The sequence below is a fragment of the Protobothrops mucrosquamatus genome, unplaced genomic scaffold (assembly GCF_001527695.2).
Source record: "Protobothrops mucrosquamatus isolate PMUCROS unplaced genomic scaffold, P.Mucros_1.0 scaffold393, whole genome shotgun sequence".
NCBI classification, from domain to species: domain Eukaryota; kingdom Metazoa; phylum Chordata; class Lepidosauria; order Squamata; family Viperidae; genus Protobothrops; species Protobothrops mucrosquamatus.
The window spans coordinates 909741-931523 of NW_015386724.1; the positions used below are offsets into that span (position 1 = coordinate 909741).

The window sequence follows — 21783 nt, forward strand, 5'->3', positions numbered from 1 at the left end:
TTAGCTTCTTGTCGTCTAAAGTCTTATACTCAAGACAGCCTTGGTTATAGTATATATTATTGTATAAAAGTAAAAAGTTGAAGATGTAATATGATTATCTTCTACTGTGCTAAAAAGAGCTGGAAGTCAACACCTTTTTTCTTCTTCCCTTTCTACACCACAGTTTCTCTTTTTCCCTCCCTTAATTTCCCACTATTTTCATTTTCCTTTGTATTTTACATTCTGATAAACTAATAATTTTTTAATAAATATTTTTTGTTAACTTTTTATTTTTACAATCAAGTGCCTAATAGACAACGTGATGACTGAGTCCATTAGTGATTCCGTGGTACATGTAAGCTTCTTCAAACTAAGTCCAATATTACACCCTCTAGTACCTCCTCTCTTCTTCTGGTAAAAGACATTTTTCCACACCAAGCAAATATAATTCTTATTGTTGTTAGTAAATATACAATTGCCTATCAACATTTGTTACATTTTTCTAATAGTGTCAATAATATCAGTTTAGAATATCTTTTCTAACCAAATCATATCTTAATTGCATTTGCACTCAATATCCATTTATTCAGCCCATATCCTATTTTTGCTAAAAAAAATTGATACAGATTAAAAAAAAGACAGCCTTGAGGTGGTTAGTAGCATAATGCTTTTGGAAATGTAACATTTTTCAGTTTCTAATCTAGAATTTTCATAACAATTTTATATTTGCATACTAACTACTTTCATAAGTTTTATTTGCATTTAATGAATGTTATTTATAACTGATTAAATGATTTTAAATTACTTTTAAAATTTAAATACCCTTTATGGATTTAAAGATATTCAGTAATAATATTTGTACAGTTTATAATTTCATTGACGAGGATGATAATGAAGTGCCTTCATTAGTTTAACCACTAAACTAAACTGGCTCTATAATTTCATTAATATTGGAATAACCTCTTTGTCTTGGATTACTGATAAATTACCATAAATCCAATTTTACTTGGTTACACCATACTATACTGACAATAAAGGATGAGCATTTGGAAAAACATTCTGAGTCTTAATAGTAATTTTGGATAGTTACTCCATTCTGCTGATAATAAATTTTATTAGAATGTGATGCCACTATTTCTACTTATTCACATTATCATTTTAATTAATTTCACAATAAACTACTTTCCCTACAGCAATGGGAATGTCGGGAGGCCTTCACAAGCATACTTTTTCATTTCTGATAAGGCCATTTTGGAATGGTTATCCAGATAGTCCTTGTTTACTGACTGCCTCATTCAATAACCATGCAAAGTTACACTGGTGTAAAAAAAAAAAGTTGCGACTAATCTTTGCATTCACAACCACTGCAATGTCCCATGGAAAAGTGATCGCTATTTGTTTGCTTTGCAACTGGCTGACACAAACAGTTAAATGGAGAAAGTGGGAATAAAATTATAAGTTACAGACATGTATTCAGTCACTTAATGACCGAATACCAAGTGAGGCTTTAAGCCTGTTGCGATTATGTGATTTTCCACTTAGCAACTGTGGCACTTAGCAACAGAATTGCTGCTCCCTAATGTGATCAGTAAGCAAGGACTACCTGTACATTCAAATGGGACTCCTTGTCCTCCATCAGTGGCAAATTAAAAAGTATGTGGGCATGTATACCTGAATATATTTGTGTATATGTGCATATGTATGAACAAAGAGAAACACAGATATAAAAACAAAAACAAAATCCTGTTTTCTGCTTTCTTCAGCTACTGTAAAGTAGAATGCACTACTCAGAACTCTTTAGCTAAAACTGAAAAATGTCAATTATTCTTTAAGTTGGTGCTTTGTGGTTTGAAGATACATTTATATTTTTAGCCACTTTGATAAATACATATTAAGTGACTACTGACAACTTCTAAGATAAAACTGGTCTGAAGTTCTGTTTAATATTTTAAAATGATCTCTTCCTAAGAAAGAGACAGAGGTGATGTCTCCTGCCTCAGGAAGCATTCCAGAAGCTTTAACCAGCATGTACAGGAAACAATTCCACAGAAAGATCTTTATCAGTAGTTGCAAGATCTGACTCATGTCACAACACAAAAACACAAGTCTTTTAGTTAAGACTTTTTGTTCCCCACACCCTTCCCTGTGGCTTATTATTTTTTAGCTGAAACTACGGGTAGCATACTTTTTCAAAACTCTAAGCATATGTATCAGCTTGCTCCTCAGAATACACTATTTGAGTTTATAAGCAAACTAAAGTACATGAGTTCATATGAAGGAAAGAAATAAACATACAGTAATGCAAATGTTGGTTTATAACCTATATACAAAAGATTTGCAACATAAATTTTATGAGAGGAAAATGGACCTATTACATTTTTAAACACACTTTTTAACTTTTTTGCTGCATAGTAAGGAAGATATCAATGTTATTCTTATACTAGTATCTCAAAATGTTTAGTCCAAATACACTGTCAACATAACATACCATTGACACATTCAAAGACATCACAGCACTTGCCAGGTGTTCCGTCTCCACGTGACACTATTTGGGGGATGTAGCCTGGCTCGCATTTTGGAACACCACATAAACCTGAGAGACATTCGCACCTGAAACCGAAGCATTGAAAGCTCCATAAATAAGTGAAGGAACACATGGGATGAAAAAAACAAACGGAAAAAAAGCAACTTGTGAAAGCCAAATGGTTTTTCTCTGTTACATAATAAAATGACAACATGACTGTTATAAACACAACACAATTAAAAAAAAATGTTCAAAGGACAATGTTCAACTTTTATCTGAAGACTGGTGTTCCAAATCCCACAGTAGCTGGGGGAGGTCTAAATGTGTTAAAAAGTCACTAATGTTTTTGATTATATATAATTAGTATCTACTATTTACAGTTGTTGGGAGAATCATTACAATAAAAAACTAAACAAGCACTGTTCTCTAAATCAGTCAGGTTAGTCTCATTAGCAGGTTCTAGATTTAAATGACATGACATGCATGATAAGGTAGGAGAAGTAATCAAGTTATGTATGCCTCCTACTATTTCCAATTAGTTCATTAACATACCTATAACATTTTCCTGTATTTATAATTTAAATTAGTTAAGACTGTTCAGCATGGGATATTGCATAGGTTTGGAAGCTTCTATACTCCCAGACATTTTCTGGACAGAGTTTCTTTTTTCAACAGAACGTATTTGTATAGCTAACTTTAAACTGTCAAGATTTAATCTACTAATAAGAAATATTTAGGATGAGAGTTTTGATTTTACATGAGAGAAATATCGAAACTCTTTTTTATAATCACAGGTAGCTAAGGTAGCATTAGAAAGAAAGAACATATGTCAGTGTTTGCTTAAATATTTATGATTGTCTTTTCAAATACTTAATTTATCAGAATGAAAAATCCTGTAAACAAATGTAGAAGAGACAAACTTGAATTGTCTAAAACTAAAAGTGAGGATTAAAGTAACCATTTTTTTTTTAAATACAGGGGGTGGCCATTTATCCATGAAAGTGGATTAACCTCTTTTAATAAGGAAATTCATATTTGCCATCTAATAATTTATAATTTAAGCTTGATGACTGGGCATTGTCCACTCAAAATTAATTTAAATTCTTGAAATCTTTCTGGCCAAAAAGACCTCTAAATGGCCAGAACTATTAAGAAATGGGAGTGAAAATAATTGTCCTAATCCAATGCTATAATGCTCACAATTATGGCTAAATATGCCTGCTGAGCTTTGAACGTCATCAATCAACATTTCATAGCAATATTGTCACAAATACAATACTATTTAGAGCTCAGTCAGCATTAAGTGTGTTTGTACCTGAAATCCAGCTAGCATATCCACAGCAACTTCTAATTTCATTAGAATGACTAAAATAGCTTTGTGAATTATACTCTGCCTCTTTGGAGCATGTGACATTATGAGACACATAGAAAAGGAATATGATTTGTGTAGAGATACTGTTGCTATCAACCTGACTTCCCCTTCTTCCAATTCCAATTGTTGCCACTGTGCCCCACAGCATTCTATTATAATGGTATTTTAATTTTCTTTGTTTTCTGCCAAGAACTTAAGAATTATAGTTCTAGTTATTTTCTTACACACAGATAGAAATCCAATCTCTATTTCAGAAGTCTTACTACATGGCATATATCAGCCTGGTGGGATAGCCTGGCTCCCCCTTACAAATGGTTTCTGCTTGCTCCCTTTGTGAGCAAAAGGAAGATCTAATTTCATTATTTGAAAAAAAAAGTTATCAAATATCCATTTAAAAATATCCACAACTTTGTTCCTAAATAATATTGTGTAGAATGTGTTCAAGACATTTTATAAAGTTCTACAATATCATCAAAACTTTGTTTCTAGACATTCTTGCTCAACATGCTATCATATGAAAGTTCTACCAACATTGTCAGCTGAGATTAAACAAATGTATTTTTGAAACAGTGATATTAAACTTCTGGAAACCTTTCTCCAAGAATTCTTGCTATAGACAAGAATATATATATTCCTTCTGAAGAGATTAGTTAAGAAATATTCCTTAAAAAAACAGAGAGGGATGGCCGATCAACTTCTATGTTTTTCAATATTATTCATTATTATTTTTGGCTATTATAGTATTTCACTGTCTCTTTGAAGGCACTAACTTAACTTTGAAGGCACTGACTTAACTTTTTCTTCAATAACAGTGAACTCAGAATTTCTTTTGTAAAATGGAATCTTGATGATAACTGCTATGGGAACATTGAGAATCACGGCAGTAAGTAATGAAATAGTCAAGTTAAAAATATTTTGTCCAACAATTTATCAATCAATCAATCAATCAATCAATATATCAATATAAATACTGAGAAAGTGAGAAAATATATCAATAATACAGTTTAGATTAAATAAAGCATAGGTAGGAACAGATATAACATGTTCCATGGATAATTGAACAATAACATTATAGTCAAAGATAGCAGAATAGTATAACAATATTAGAAAAAAGGGATATGAGCTAAGATGCTAAAATGCTTAATATTTCATTAATCAGAATGAAATAAATTAGTCCTTTTTAGTATTTAATATTAACAATTGATTGGCCCATCTCCAGAAATTTCTGGAATCTATGGTTTGGGAAAGAAAGACAGCAAATTAAATGAAAACTATTCAAGCTAACACTGATCCTAAAATGTAGCTTACTAGACAGGGTTTTCTTCAGTGGAGCTGAAATGTGCCATCAAGAGGAAACTTATTTTTACTGTTATAATGAAATACGTTAATTCAAAAAGTATGATAAATGATCTAGCGCTTCAATTTTTATCCACATTTCATATTAGATCTTTTTAATGCTCTTTCTATGTTATTTAAAAGTTTATGGAAAAAGAATACAACTAGATTTATGAAATTCATGGAATGATTAATTGAGCCATCTTTCCAGCAGATGTCTAATTCCAGTCTTTAAAATATTACCACAGGATAACACAGGAGGAAATAAAAATATTAATAGAGAGGATACTGAATTATCATCAGAGAGATGCAATTTTTTCTTTTTTTGAATGTGCGCAAATTATGCTCCATAAAAATAACATCAAACCATATGATAATAACTGCTAATATAGGTTATATATTAAAAACAACTTAAGATATCACAAATTTGAAGGAGCTGTGGTGGTGTATTGGTTAGAATGCAGTATTGCTGGCTAATTCAGCTCACTGCTAGGAGTTCGATCCTGGTTCAAGGTTGATTCAGGCTTTCATCTTTCTGAGGTCAGTAAAGTAAGGACCTAGATTGTTGGGGGCAATATGCTTATTCTGTAAATTGCTTAGAGAGTGTTGTAAAGTACTATGAAGCAGTATATACATCTAAGTGCTACTGCTATTGCTAAATAGAAGCAACTGTATAAATTGCTGGATTTTGAAATAAAGGCACATCAGACATTTTTTTAAAAGAAATTCACCAAGGTGGAATATACCTTATTTTATATAACGTTGTGTTACTTAATCATTTTTGCAAACATGTTTCTCAATGATGAACCAAGGTTGAAATTTTAAAATCATTTAGATGAATGGAACAAGACTGCTAATAAATTGTGATGAAGTCAGAGCTCTGTTAATACTTTACTCTTTAAGTATGCACAGGTAAATGCTGAATCTTCAACTTGACTACAGGGACAGAGGCAAGGGTAGAGGTTTATTGTACAGTAGAAGCCAAAGTCTTACATTTTTTCCCTACAGAAAATGTACTAGTACAGTTCTACTTAAGAATACTTTACAAGTCTATAACAGGGCTGAAGGCATATCGGGACACCCATACATTTCAGAGATCAGTTTCTAGACAGTTTGAAGATTCTTGATTATCTTTCCCCCCCAATGGTTGAAGTGGTGCCTGAATAATCTATCACCCAGAGAGCACACTATTTCTAAAGTGAAATGAGTAAAATGAAATTGAGTAACATAATGTATCACATGTTATATCTTACAGCTGTTAATCTAAAAAAAAAATATACAGCTCCTTGACATATAGGATTTACTGAAAACACATCTTGGTACTAACATAGCCCAACATAATACTTCAAAGATTTTAGGGTAACCCAAAGTATCAAACTTGATACCCATAAAGCCTATTTATACATACCACAAATGTTTTATATTAAATAAAGCTGTATTTTTGTTTTTTCAAAATAGATTTTCCTCAAAACACAGGACTGAAAGAAGGCTATTCCAGAGCTGACAGTCATTAACACTTCTCACAGAATGATTATTCAATCTAGGAAACCTTCCATTTTAAACCCAACTTTCTTTATTAACATTAGCTAACGTAGTAACTTAATAATCAGTATACTAATATACTTAACTTTTTTTGTCACAAGTTTAGCCTCAGTATATTGACTGTGATATGATGACATCAGATATAACAAACCTTGTGGGAAGAGTGCAACATCCATCAGCTGTCAGCCTGACTTGAGTTTCATAGCTATCCACAGGACAGGCAACTTGCTGAACAGGAGGGCATTCCACTGTACTACAGTCCACGCTGAACACTGGTGGGAAACAATTAAGGTAAGGAGAAAAAATGAAATAATCTCTTTTTAGGAAGCATGATGTTAAAAGTTCAACTATTTCATTTACTGGTATGTCATTTGAACTCTGCTGCTGGAGAAGACTAAATAAGATCACATTTAACCAGGAAAATTTAAAAAAAAGAATTGTTGAACAAATTAAGCCAGAGTTCACACTCAAATTTTTACTCAATAATATAGCTTCATCTATATTATTCTGGACACACTGTGTGGAGACATAATTTCCTTGAAGTCCATAATGCTTGGAATAGTTAAAGAAAAAAAAGAAAAGAATAGCAAGCAGTAGGCTGGATAAATTCTATTAGGATGCCAATGACTACATCATTAAGAGATCTAAAAGTCCAAGTTCAATCAGACCATTCTGCAGAAAATCTATCCATATAGTTGCTAAAGGTCGACGCCAACCTGATGAGATTTTAATCAATCATGTCACAGTATAAACATTAAGTGATATTCATAAAGTTTTAAAATCAGTTGTTCAATTATTATAAATGTAAAGAATGGGGCTTTGAGAAGTTTTATTTAGTTTTTTTTTATTCATGGCCAATATGACTGAATTGCCAAACTCAATTATTTTCAAATTAACTGCCTTTGAATAGATTTGCATAGTTGAATTATGTCAGGTCAATAATCTGAGTTGGACTGATGATTTGAATCAGATTAGACTCAACTCATGTATCTCTAAAAATCAGTCATTTATGTCAACCATATTTGTTGTAATGCAGGTGCTAAATGATGCATGGTTTTGAGATCCTATTATTCGTGCTAGAAGATCTACACAAGTTTGTTAAGCTTGCTCGGGAACATGTCCAACAGAATTGTAATTAAAAATATATAATAGGTAATGATGAGCAAAATTTGGGAAATGTGCAGTGAAGCTTTATACCAGGCAAGGGATGTGCAGACTAGATTTAGTGGGTCACTGAGAAATGTATGAATGTGGGAAAGAAAGCTTATTGTACATTTCTTGTTTTGGGAAGAAGTTAATAGGCTAGAATAATGGGATGTTTTGCACAAATATTACAACTTGTTGCTGAATATGTTAAAAGCATTATATATTGGCAATAAAGATGAAATAGTTCAGTGAGCAGGGAGAAAATTAAGGATATCAGGTATTTCCTTTCACTGTTAAATCTATTTATGGATAAAGGAATGACACTAGAGCAGTGCTAGCTGGGACCACGAATGTGCCTATACATTTGAATGCATATGATACTGTGTTGTTGGCTGACAAGCTTAACAATTTGCAGAAAGCATTAGAAAGGTTGAATGAATATGAAAATTAATGCATAAGAGATTAAGATGCTTTGAAAGGGAAACAGAGTTAACAACTGGAAATATTATATAAATGGTAAAAAAAATCAGAGCAAGAGGATGAATTTGTGCAGCTTGATAGAACGTTTACTTATAGCCATAGAGATAGAGAAATTATAAGATGTACAAATGCTGGTGGAACAATATACTGTATTGGGTGTTAAGGGGTCTGCTGCAAGGAGTGAATGCTGCTAAAAATGGGAGCATGCTTCTTTCTTGTTATATGAAAGTAAGAGCTGGATAGAGGAAAAAACCTAAAAGTAAATTGTATGAAATTAAAAGAAATGTGTGGCAAAACAATGAAAGATAAGATCAAGAACAAATGCATGATGAAAGTTCGGAAGAGTAAACCTCAGGTAATAATAATAATAATAATAATAATAATAATAATAATAATAATAATAATAATAATAATAATAATAATAATAATAATAATAATAATAATACTGAATAAGCATGTTTACAGAAAAAAAAATGAGGATTCAACTGCGTATCAAATATATTAGAAAGAAGAGTAAATGCATTAAGACTAATGGGAAAACTGAGAAATTTATATTGAGATGAAGCCGAGTTCTTCAAAAACAGAGAGTTAAGAAGTTTAAAGAAGAAAAAGCAATACATGGAATAATGTATGAACTTGGTACAAGCAAATAACAAGGATAGAAAGATAAGAAGAGTTACATTGAATGATGCTGATATAAACTGAATTTATCTATGTTTCCTTTTTATCTCACATTTAATTTTATTTGGTTAATGTCTTTTTCTATGCTTTACTTCCCTTATCTCAAAGAGAACAGAATGATGAATATGTAGGTGAGTATAAGACAACTAAGTGATGGGCGTGTAGGTGTCTAGATTTATTCCAGCATACTCAATATTTTCTTGGCCTAATCACATGTAGATTTTCATAAATACATTTTCGTCATGTGATGGAATATGATTGTGCCTGCTATCAGCACAAGTGCTAATATTCTGATTCTGAATTCCAAGTAACATAAAATATATACCTAGCAAATCTTGGAATTATACGAGGGCCTTTGGAATTATACGAGGGCCTTTGACAAGGCTGGTGATGGGAGTATAAGTGCTTCCTAGGCTAGAGGTGGCTATTGTATCTTGGCTACCAAAGGCCGTCGTGCAATTCAATTGTTCATTAATTTGGAAGTTCAAGATGGAGAAGTTTAGATGCAACTCCAGAGAACAAATGTGTATTTCTCTGACTTTACACTATATTAGGTAAGCAATTATTACATTTGAAGTTTCATTCTTGTTTGCAGTAAACATTCTAATCTAGCCAAGCTGGGTCTGGGAATCTTCTGGCAAGTTTAGCCAAGAACAACATAAGTGTCTAGAAATCTGAGATTTATTGCATGGGCATGATACATCAACAAAAACCCCTGGTTCTGAGAACTTTCTATCTCTTGCTCTGGATGGGGTTGCATTGCCCCATATAGAACCTACATGTAATTTGAGGAGATCCATCTGGTCTCAAGGCTTCTATTCAAAGAACAGATGGCAGCTGTGACCAGAGGTTTTTGGACAGCTTTGGACAGTTCGTTGTGTGCTGACTGTACCTGTCCCTGGACTGAGATGCTCGCAATCATCCATGCCTTAGTCACTTCCTGATTGGACTATTGTAACATACTGTAACATACTGTATATTGAACTGCCTTTGAAGAGTATTTGGAAGTTTCAGCTCATATAAAATTCAATAACGCAGACGGTAAATGGGCATTAGACATTTGGCATATGTTAGTATTATTACGGTTCGTCATACAATCAGTCAGATGTTCAGACTGGATTTGGCATCATCATCATCATCATCATCATCATCTGCCGCCTATCTCACTATGGGGCTACTTTAGGCTGCTCACAACCATTAAAAAACCCAAAAGAAATAAAACGGAAGTTTAAACAAAACAACAGTAAAATAATAGAACAATAAAGCAAATAAGGAAAAAGAAAATATATATTTGTTTTGTGAGCTGCATTGGCTAGCAGTATTCTTTCAAGATGCAAATAGTTATCTTCAAAACCTTTCATGGCTTGAGACTGGGATACTTATGGAACCATCTCTCCCCGATGGTACTATATGTCCTATTAGATCCGGCAGAAGAGGCATGCACAGGGGGCATTTTGTGAGGGAGTGTCAGGAAGAGAGCCTTTTCTGTCATGGGGCCTACCCTCTAGAACAGAGATCACCAACCTTTTCATGCTGGCGGCCCGGAGGGAAAGGGAGCAGTTGTGAAATTTGAGCACACATGTGTGCACACAAACAGGGCCACATGCGAACGGGGCCATGTGTACTCACACAGCGCTAGCAGCCCCATTTGCGCAGGCGCGCAGATGTTAGCTGCCACTGTTGCTGCTAGCCCTCTGTTCATGTGCAAATGGGTCATGCAAACTGCACGGCACTAGCGGCTCCGTTTGCGCAGGCATGTGGGGCTAGCCATTGCCTGTTAGTGCATGCGCAAACAGGCCACACAAACTGCACAGCACTAGCGGCCCCATTTGCACACGTGTGCATGTGCTAGCTGCCACCTCTGCTAGCATTGTGTGCATGCGCAAACGGGCTGTGCAACCCGCGTGCGCTAGCGGCCCTATTTGCGCAGGCATGCAGGCACTAGCCACCACCGCTGCTAGCCCCACACGCAGGCACAAACGGGTCTGCGGGCTCTAGCGCAAGTATGGGTGAGCAGGCCACACTCTGCAGTGGGCCAGCGGACCATAGGTTGGGGATCCCTGCTCTAGAACATTATTTCCTTGAGATCAGGCTTCCACTGACCCTAAATTTGTTAGATTTATATCCTGCCTTATGTATAGGAGTTCAAGCTGGCATTCAATGCACTCCCCCTTCCTACTGTTCCCTACAACAAAAACTCTGTGGAAGAGGTTGAACCAAAAGAGAGTGATTGTCAGACCCCAAACCAATGTGCAGATTCTTCCAAACTGAATTCTTTAACTGTTTCGTATCTATAAACAAAATCTTGCAAAACTGAATGCTCTATCATTTGCATCTATCATACAGTCCATAACTATCATGGAGGGGCTGTGTTTACCTACCTTCTCTCACACATACTATCCAGACTGAATTGCCTTTTACTTCTCTAGAATATACTCCTTCCTTCCTGGGAATCCACCTCTTCACTACGTTCCATCACAGTGACTGAGCCAAAGTCACCCAATGAGCCCTTATGGCTTGATTTTCCTCAATGGCAACTTGTAGTGTTAACCACAACTACTACGTCACAGTGACTCATTTTGTTTTACTCAGTTCTTTTGAGTTTCCAAAATATTTAATTCCAATGATTATATTTTATTTAGTTAAAGGGCCAGAATGTAAGCAACTGTCGTTACGCCTATGATATATTTTCAAACAGTTGAGAATACTTCTCAGACTATAAATACTATCCTAATCTAGCCACATACAATCTTCAGACTGTATTTTCTATTATACAGATAAAGGTGATAAAATAATAAAATCATTACTCTGAACTCATTCTACTTTGTAGAACAAAGTCCTCTCATCATTGTGCAAGAACATTGGGAACCTCTCTGCAACCTCAGCACAAAACTAGAATACATAGCTGGATTTTTTCCCCAGTCTGACTAACTCATGGATTCAAATCGTTTTAAAGATGATTTCAAAGACAATTACAATCACTACACACTGCAGCCTGTCTTTTTGTGAACCAACAAAATATAAAAAGACTATCTGACTACCTCATGAATTTATATGCCAGTACACAGGTTAATAGCCTGCTACCTCATCTGATCGTTCACTATGGGTTTTTTTTCACGTTTCTGAGGATCCTCTCAAAGACTGAACAATTCTGACATAGTCAAACTTTCAGGCAGCCATATTTTAAGTATCTGCCTCATTTAATTGGTAGGAACTTTATTATTAGGGTTTTTGTGTTTTAAACGTGATATGGAAATGTTGGCCTAGGAGTCTTTTGTTTCAGTAGTGGGAACAGGCACATATAAGAGTCCATATTAAATTATATATAAGCTTTGAAAAAACTGATCAGGACGGGACAGAAAAGAAGAGTACACCTTACCTGGTTTACATTCATAGAAATCGCAGCATTCCCCTGGTTTTCCTGATGCTTTAGAAACCAATATATTCAAATAGCCGGGTTGGCAGACCTTCCTCAAACATCCTGCAGGATTGCAAACACAGCGGCTTGGAAGAGGGCAGCATTCTCCAGGGGGAGCATAGCCTTCAATCAGAATAGAGTCCTCTGGGCAGCGTGGAGAAAACTGCACTTCACAACGTGCTTTGGAGCAGTCCGGTTTTTCTTCTGAAAGCAAGAGAGTTAAGCACACGTCAGGAAGACATTACCTGATATTTGAAGCTTCACAGTGACGAAAAGTCGTGAACACATATTTTAAAAGTTCTTCTTCTTCTTTTTTAATAATGCCACCTACCCAGCCAGCTTACAATGCAGTAGTGATTCTTGAAGAACAGAAAAGTTCATAAAGAAGATGGTTTTACAGGGGATATTTCTAGTAAACATTTTCCTTAAAGATGCACATTTTCCTTAAAGATGCATGTTTGGCCTGCTTGATTTTTTTCTTACAATAAATATTCCATGAGACAAGATAATCACTTGTACTCCTTACAGAGATGAAGACAATGATCACACAGAACACTAAAAATATTTGGTTGCCTTAAGGACAGAAGCCTAGCCAAGTCTCTACATATTTAGACTATTTGTCTATTTCTTAGTGAAGACTACATTATTCCTTAAAAAAAAATTGGAAAAAAATTCCAGGTGGATTATAGGTGAGAGTTATTTGAATTGCAACCATTTACTACATGGGGGGTTCCTTGCAAAAAGTGTATTGGCACAAGGCTTACTGTGAACTGAGTCAGGTTTCTCAGAAATGTTGGTCTCAGCCGATGGAAGAGTTTAAATTAGTTCTTTAGTTATTATTTTAAGGAGTACTACTTTTCATTTTAGCAGAAGTTCATAAAAAAGCTACTATTTCAAACAATAATACAAAATATTTTTAATTTATTTATTTTTATTTTTTATTTGTATCTGGCCTTTATTATTTTTTAGAAATAACTCAAGGTGGCAAACCTATCCAGCACAACTTCCTCCTCCTATTTTCCTCACAACAAACTGTGATGTGTATTGATCTGAGAAAGAGTGACTGGCCTAAAGTCATCTAGCTGACTTTCATGGCTAAGGCAGGAGTCGAACTCACTGCTTTCTAGTTTGGTGTCTTAACCATTAGACCAAACTGTCTCAAAAATACCAACAAAACCAGCAATAAAACTCATACTAACAGCAATAAAAACTGCAGCAGGCTAAATAACCTGTTAAAATCAAGTAGATAATGCAATTTTTCATATGCAAAACAGATACAATAACTTTTTGTCACATTCCACAAGATCATATAATTGTTTTAAGTCAATGGATTAAATAGGTTTGAACAATGGCAGCAGAGTGAAAGAAATTATGCTGCTTATTTGAGCATAAAAGTTGTTAAAATTTAATTCCTTTTTTTGGCAATTTATTAATTTTCCTTTGTTTCGCATTAGGTATTCTCCATCTTAAAACAAAATACTTAAAGCCGATTAGGAATAAATAAACCATTTTCTGTTACAGTAGTCTTGGATTAACATGAAGAGGCATCCACAGATTTAGTCATGAGAATTTTCCCTACTAGTTTCCACATTCACAGGATTTGGGAAATCAAAGGTTCACAGCAAGGACAAATAGCTAGTGAGATAAGCCAATGCAGTATAATAGTTGAATAGTCTCTCTACTTTGATTCAGATCTTGTTCTAATATGTCTCCCATTGATACAAAATGGCTTACATTATCTATCTGTCTATCAAAGAATAATCAATAAAAAACAGCAGCTTATCACATCTGTCTGTAAGAATCCAGAAGACCACTCTGCTACCATCTAATATAGGCCACATATGGTGTTAGTAGTAGTTAATAATTGCAATTTTTCCTTTCTCATACAAAGCATGCAGTGTTTTAAAACCTACTTGAAAACAAAAGCTTTTTTTATGCATAGTAATTGTTGCTAATAAAACATACTTTGTAAAATGGTATGCAAATAATGCTCATATAATCAGCGGCACTGGATGTTATCACACAGCTTGCAGCACACTCCTTCATAACTCTCAGAAACTTCAAATAACTTGCATTATTTTGGTTTTCTGTTTTCACTTTTGTCAATTCACATGTTAGTTAGATGCAGCTATTCTCTCTCTATACCCAACTTTTTACTAGCTTAACCCCCTCATGCAATGTCTACTACTGTCATCTTTGCTAAAACAAGTGCTGGATCTTCCTTATAACTGGGAGGAGGTGAATCAAAAGAGTATAATTATTACAATATTTAGTTTTTCAAAGGAGCATAATTATTACACTGTTTTAATCTTTTTAAATAACTCGATGCATTAATAAACCCATTATTGTATAAACAATATTAAAATAGATCAATGCCTCCTTGTAGAGGCATAGGAATAATTAGTGGGGTAGTCTATCCTTGCTTATTTCAGTTGTGCAGTGCTGAACCAGTCAAGAAAATGGAAAGGCAAAGACTTGAGAGTAAGTCACAATTCTGACCACAGAGCTAAACATCAGTAACTAGTTGAGAAATAACTTTCTGTCCTACCCTTCCTTCTACGACCACCATCTACAGCTCATAAGTATCTGAGCAAACATTTAGTAAACATTAGCTGAAAAATGGTCTGGAAAAATCCTGCAACTTTTTAATGGGGCATAATGCTTAGGATTTTAGTGAAGTGTTCATGCACTCTGAGGGTAATTATTTCCAATTAATTTTGCATGATAACCTCAACAATTTCACAATTGAGTTAAGAACATTTAATTGGAAATGTTATAAGGATGTGTTTACTTGTTATCATCTAATGACTAAATTGTATTTCCTTTCTTCTTTCCATTTGACGCCTGAGAACAATAGTGACACTGCAGATTCCTCTCAACATCTTATGAAAGATGTTGTAAAAAGATTGTAGTAAAAATTGTAGTAAAAAATTAATTCTGGGAGCTTGATTACCTTCTTCGGTAGTCAGATTGTGATTTTGTTCCCTATTATCACTCTGCATTAGTGTTAAGTGCTACTTTAGGAACGGAATGGACTAGGGTAAAGTATAAAGACTGTAAAAATCAGCTGATTACATATTGTCCTGATTAAATTATTACTTAATTTTTACAATGTATTCACTATTTTGCAACTGATTTAACTAATAATTTTTCTTCATTTGTCAAAAGTGTTCAAGTCTCACTGCATTTTAGAGGTTTCCATGTTATCAGGCCACCTGAATGAGGCTTGGGCTGTATATCTGCAATCTCCTACTTTACAAGGCTTAACTGGTTTTGAACTTTGCACAAATCTCTCAGCTACTTGACACAGCGTGGCCAGATAAAATCTTTACTGCAAACTAGTGAACTCAGATGAAATGGTTAGTCCTATGTCCGCATGGCAGGCAACCACTGTATCTTTTTCCTACCTGTTCCATGTTTCAAAGGACTCTTTGCCCTGCCCCTCATAGTTTTGAAGGCATGAAGGCCTTTCCACTTGTTTCAAACAAATGCTACTGTCCTGTCTGCAATTTGGAGATTATCATAGCTATTTTAATTGGCTTCTAACCTTGCAGAAAGAAACCATCACTCCCTTCCCTAGCATAAGTCTAGTTTACTCCTATCTTTACTGCATTGTCAGTGATTTTTACTGTTAATGATATGGAGGTTCTAAGGTATTTCTCAAGGAACAACAAATATCTTATGATTTCTTGACCTCTTTATTATATAGCACGGGCTGCCTTCACTGAAAGAATAAAATAGTAAAAACCAAGAAAACCCAGGACAAAAAAAGATCTGAAATAATGGTCATAAATGCTTTATCCAATCTAGACTTTCAGAAACAGTATCAAGGAACAAGAAAAGTTGCACATACTGCATAATACAAATAAAATGAAAATTGGGACATCATCCACAGAAAAATTAAGCTAAAATATTGATGGACAGAAAAAGAAGGGAGGAAAACATGTTTAAAAAGAATAAAATTTTCAGCCTGAGAGCAATACACAGCCCATAAGGCTACTCCATCTAGATTACCATTTTTCATATTTTTCTTCTCTTGTAACTCTTGAGGATGTTCATATTGCATAGTAGAGAAAAGGAAAACAACAACAACAAATATTTATTCATATCTGGAGCATATCTAATTTAAAAATTAGTTTATATGCACAAATAATTGCTTTTCCAACTGGTCTGAAACCAGCAATGAAAAATAAAAGTTACAAATTTAAATAACTTACCACAATTGACAAATCACATTGACAATTTCTGTCAATGAAGATTATTGGGAAATAATCTTAATAAACAACGGGTGTATCTCCAACAAAATGATTGGAAGGCTATATGCAAAAATATCAAATATTTTAGAAAAGGCATAAGAGTTACTGAACATTTACTAGTTTAAGTTGTGTTTACAGTAAAAATATAATTTGCTTATTCTAGCTCTGAAATCTAAATCTTTGACCAAACTTGACATGCTAGCTAATGTACAACATGCAAGAATTGCCAGTATGATAGATGTTCAATGATTTCATATTACATTTTATTACCTGGAACATTTTTGTTTCATCATAGTATTTATGAAATAAAATAAAGTTTATTAAAGCACTGCATAGCATATGCATATTTTAAATATGCATAGAAGTAGTCCTCGACTTACAACCTCATTTGGGACTGGAATTTCTATCATAGTCGCAGAGGTTGTAAAGTGAGTAATCACATGACTGAACCTGATTTTATGACCATTTTTACCATGGTTGAAAAGTCAATCCAATTTTCCTAAACCAGCAAAAAATGTCACAAATTGCAATCATATGACTGAAGGATAATGCAAATGGTCATAAATGTGAATTGGTTGCCAAGTGCCTGAATTGTGATCACAGAACTGTATGGTGGTGGGTGGGGCAATGACCTTACGTGCGAGTACAGGTTGTAAAGTACTTTTTCCAGAGCCATTGTGACTTTGAACTAATGTTAAATGAATGGACATGTATCAAGGATTACCTGTAATAACAGGCAATATTTATCAGGGCTGTACTAAATCCTTTGGAAAAAGTTCTTTGGAATGGATTTTATTTCTCAAAGCAAAGGTGCTGTGCATTTACAGTGACAACTGGGAGCAATTTTCAAAATTGCACCAGCCTGGGAAAAAAGCATGGCTGCTTTAATAATCAAAAAGGGAGTTTCCTATACTCTCCTTTGTTCTGAAGCATCTCTTTTGAAGAATTTGCTCAGCTCTAATAGTTACTAAATTGTGCATCATATTGTGATTAAAACATGGTTTCATGTTTTCTAAAATCTTACATCCTTTTATATTGTTAAAATCTAATACAAAACACCTTTCTTCCACTTGGAGGTCAACTACAGCTGTCACTGAAACTGATGCCAAACAATAGAATTACTGTACAGTGACACAAGGGCAGGAAGGAAATATTAAAAGGATTAGAGATAAACAAGAAAAATGATTATCCAGCTGAAGCAGGCAGACAGACAGGCAATTCTACAGGAATGCAAAATAATCAAAAAAAGGAATTTAGGATATCAAAAGGATAGTTAATTCGATTTTAAAGAGAGATTACATTAGATACACTTTGTATATCATCCCTCACAATTGAAGTAGAAACTACACCAAGCTTTTATGTAATTGTCAAATCATATCTGGACTCTTGTGTTCAAAAGAGATTTGTTTTAGATTTTTAGAAAGAGGATTTTAGACAACAATGGATTTGTCAGACTGGAACATAAATATGAACAAAGTAAGATGAACCTTCATATTTAGTAATACAGTATATTAAGATGACACCAGGAGTACGCACCACACAGGGTTTGCAAGCATTCGACAATTCTTAATTTGCAAGCATTCCAGATTTCCTGAAAACCTGCCCCCCCACGGCTTTGTACTGCCCCAGGGCTTTTCTTTTGAGGGCAATATGAGGTAGCCAATATAGAGCTATATTTGCAGATTGTATTAATTCAGGGCCAATTAGTCCAGCTCATTCGGCTTCAGCCTTTCCATAATTTAAAAATAAATAAATATTTAAATTAAATATAAATTAAACTTACATTCTGCCTTGTTTTTCCCCCCTCACAATAATGTCTTACAAAGGCAGGGTGGATTAAGCCCAACTGACCATTCAACAAGCCAAATGGCTGAACTTGAATTTCAAACTTTCCCAGAGAGCTAGGCCCAAAATTAGCTAATGGTTGACCTATGCATTAAATTAGCATTCTAATTTAAGCCCCTGGAAACTTTTGCTGCAATTGACAAAACAAAGGGGGCAAAAGAGATTGTTGAGAGGCTAAGAAAGTAAAGGAAGAGAGAACTGACATAAGAAGACCAGACACAGGAGACAGGTCCATAGGAGGTTTGGCAATTCAGCCCATGCAACGAAAAACCTGGGGAAAACATTTCACATTATTCAAAGAGACTCCGCCTTTAAAAAAAATTGCTATAAGTAAAAGCTGAAAATTTCTAAAATTTGCTAGCCATATTTATCAATCTGATAAAAAGGCACATCTAAGTTCAAATTCCTGCTCAACTAGGAGAATCAATAGATCAATTTGTCCTAAATTTATCTTAGCCTATTGCGATTTTTTTCAGCTCCCTTTTGGTGTACTTGAGCCAGCATTGTATTCTCTATACCAGCGGTTCTCAACCTATGGGTCGCGACCCCATTTGGGGTCGATCGACCATTTCACGGGGGTCGCCAAGCAAGGCTGTCCGCCATTTTTTTCTCCTTTTTCGGCAGGTGCCTTACCTCCCCCTTGGGCTGGGACAGCTGGTGGTCGGCCTGCTCCATCTCTGCCGCTTGCCAGCTATACCTCGGCTGGCGCAGGGGGTGGAACCATGCATGCGCGGCGCTCCCGGGCAGGGAAAGTCCTCGACTTACGACCGGTTGGGTAGTCCTCGACTTACGACTGGTTCAGTCCTCGACTTATGACCAGTTTAGTCCTCGACTTACGACCGGTTGGTGGTCGCGGCATTAAAAAGGTTGAGAACCACTGCTCTTTACAGAGGCACAAGTTATATGGTGCAAAGCTTTCTTTTACAATGAGGTGTTGAAAGAGTCCTCATTTAATTCACAGGATATCATTGATAGGTTTGCCTTTTCGGAGTTTGTTTCCTGAAAATGCATCTTTTTCACAGAATTTTCAAGTGTCACAAATGCAGCAACAAACACATCCAGCTCAAGTTGACTGGAGGCAAGAGCCCCTTTATAGCTCAGTACTTTTCTTCCTTGGTTTCTCTTCTGTTTGACCTGAACCACAGCTATTGCTTCAGTCACCCATTTGACTCCTTTTGTGAGGAAAGCTTAAAGATGTAAAGTGTTGCTAGTTTACCCATCTGAATAGAGAAAAAATGATTCCTTCCCTACATGACTCCTGAATTTTGTGCTGTCCTGACAGTTTTCCATTCTCCAGCTTCTGGTTTCCATTTAATCCTATTCCAGATTAAGTTTTGGTAGCAGGGGAAATTTCCTATTTATGTCTTATGTATGCAACAACACTTAAAATCTTCTGATACCTATCTGTGAACTGTTGAAGATAAAATTAAAATTCATGGGGGAAGGTCAACTGATGGTTTGAACTTACTGCAAAAAAATGATTAATTTACAACGATTATTATATATTATAGATGTCTATGGACATTCTCAGTCATCCAGGTCATAGTTGTCCCAAAGATGTTTTTTTTCACGAGGCAACTGGATTTTCTTGTTTTTTCTTTGAAGACATTTCGCTTCTCATCCAAGAAGGTTTTTCAGCTCAGAGGTCCAGTTGCCTCCTGAAAAAATCATCTTTGGGATATCATATAAATGGTAGATTCTCAACTGTACCAAAGAAACTAATTATGGCAGGAGAGAGGATTCCTTACTCTTATATATCTTCCATTCTTCAGAGAACATCCATAATCCAGAAGCATCATAATTATTCTAGGTTTTTTTTTGCAGATCCTATTAAAAAGGAATATTTTCCTTAGAACAATATACAGGTAGTCCTCACTTACCAACCATAATTGGGATCAGCAGTTCCATTGCTGACTAATGCATTTGTAAAATGAAATGTCATATGACTGCACCTGACTTATGACATCAGTTTGTCAGTTCTGGCTGTGGTTGTTAAGTGAATTACAGTGATTAAAGCATGATGCTATGTGACCGCGATTTGCTAATGTTATTCAGCTTTAGCCCAGATACAAACTAGACAATTCCGCAGTGTTCTAGATTTTCAGAGGTTACATGCTCATATTTAATGTTTGACTCTGTTAGAGTCATTATTTGGATGTTTTGGAAAAGTACATAAAGCCATTCAGGGGCTTATTAAATATTATTTGAGGATATGCTTGCATATTCTATGTAAAGTAACATGTTGCATCTGTGTGGATCTGTGATGATTGGAATAGGTAGATGCTTCAGTGTGTATATATGTGAGAGGTAATCAGGATGGGTGCATACATGATGCCCCTAATTGAGCAGAAATATATATGAGGGTCTAATTAGAATGGTGTACAGGTAGTCCTTGACTTATGAGCACAGTTGAGACTGGAATTTTGGTCACTAAATGATAAGGTAATTAAATGAGTTATCATGTGACTAGCCCCTATTTTGATGATCATTTTTACTTTGGCTACTTTAAGCAAATCACACAATTGTTAAATGAATCACAGAGTAGTTAAGCGAATCTGGCTTCCCCAATTTATTCTGCTTGTTAGAAGCTGACTGGGAAGGTTGCAAATTGTGATTATGTGACTGTAAGATACTGCAACTGTTACAAATGTAAGCTGGTTGTTTAGAGCCTGAATTGCAATCACATGATTACAAAGGTTATGTGATGGTTATAACTTTGAGGAGGGGTTGTAACTTGTTTCAAGGCTGTCATAACTTTGAACCATCATTAAACAGTTGGTTGTAAATCAAGGATTAGCTGTAAATGTATTGCCTCTGCATGCTTGCGCATGTGGTTTCTGCTATCTCTTCATGTTGCATTTGGGTTTGTATGGATGTATAATGAAAATAAAGATTGAGTTGCATATGTTCTGTGTCCCATGACCTGGAGGAAGGAGCTTAACATGGAGCAATTGACAATGTTTACTCAGTGCTCAACTGCCTTTCCCATAGGAATATTGATAAATTTGGAGATCTTTTTTCTTCCCAGCCCAATTCAACCTATTTTTAAACATGACTTTATTTTTGCTGGCATCTTCAACCATACCGAATTTGTCCTGCTAATGATCAAATACACAGAATCCTGAGCTCTTTATAGAAGGCCTTTCCATCATTCAGTTGGGATAAAAAGAATAAATTTAGCTGGACAGAAAGATGGAGGATTAAA

General features: G+C 35.0%; 1 protein-coding gene across 1 annotated transcript in view; it reads right to left on the minus strand.

Annotated features, from left to right (window-relative positions):
* LOC114922153 (cysteine-rich motor neuron 1 protein-like) overlaps positions 1 to 21783 on the minus strand; it is a 123965-nt gene that overhangs the window by 26571 nt on the left and 75611 nt on the right. The window contains exons 3-5 of the mRNA XM_029284147.1: positions 12439 to 12681; positions 6904 to 7024; positions 2468 to 2589 (exon numbers count right to left, since the gene is read on the minus strand). Coding sequence (XP_029139980.1) covers positions 2468 to 2589; positions 6904 to 7024; positions 12439 to 12681 — 486 coding nt within the window. The remainder of the gene's footprint in view (positions 1 to 2467; positions 2590 to 6903; positions 7025 to 12438; positions 12682 to 21783) is intronic.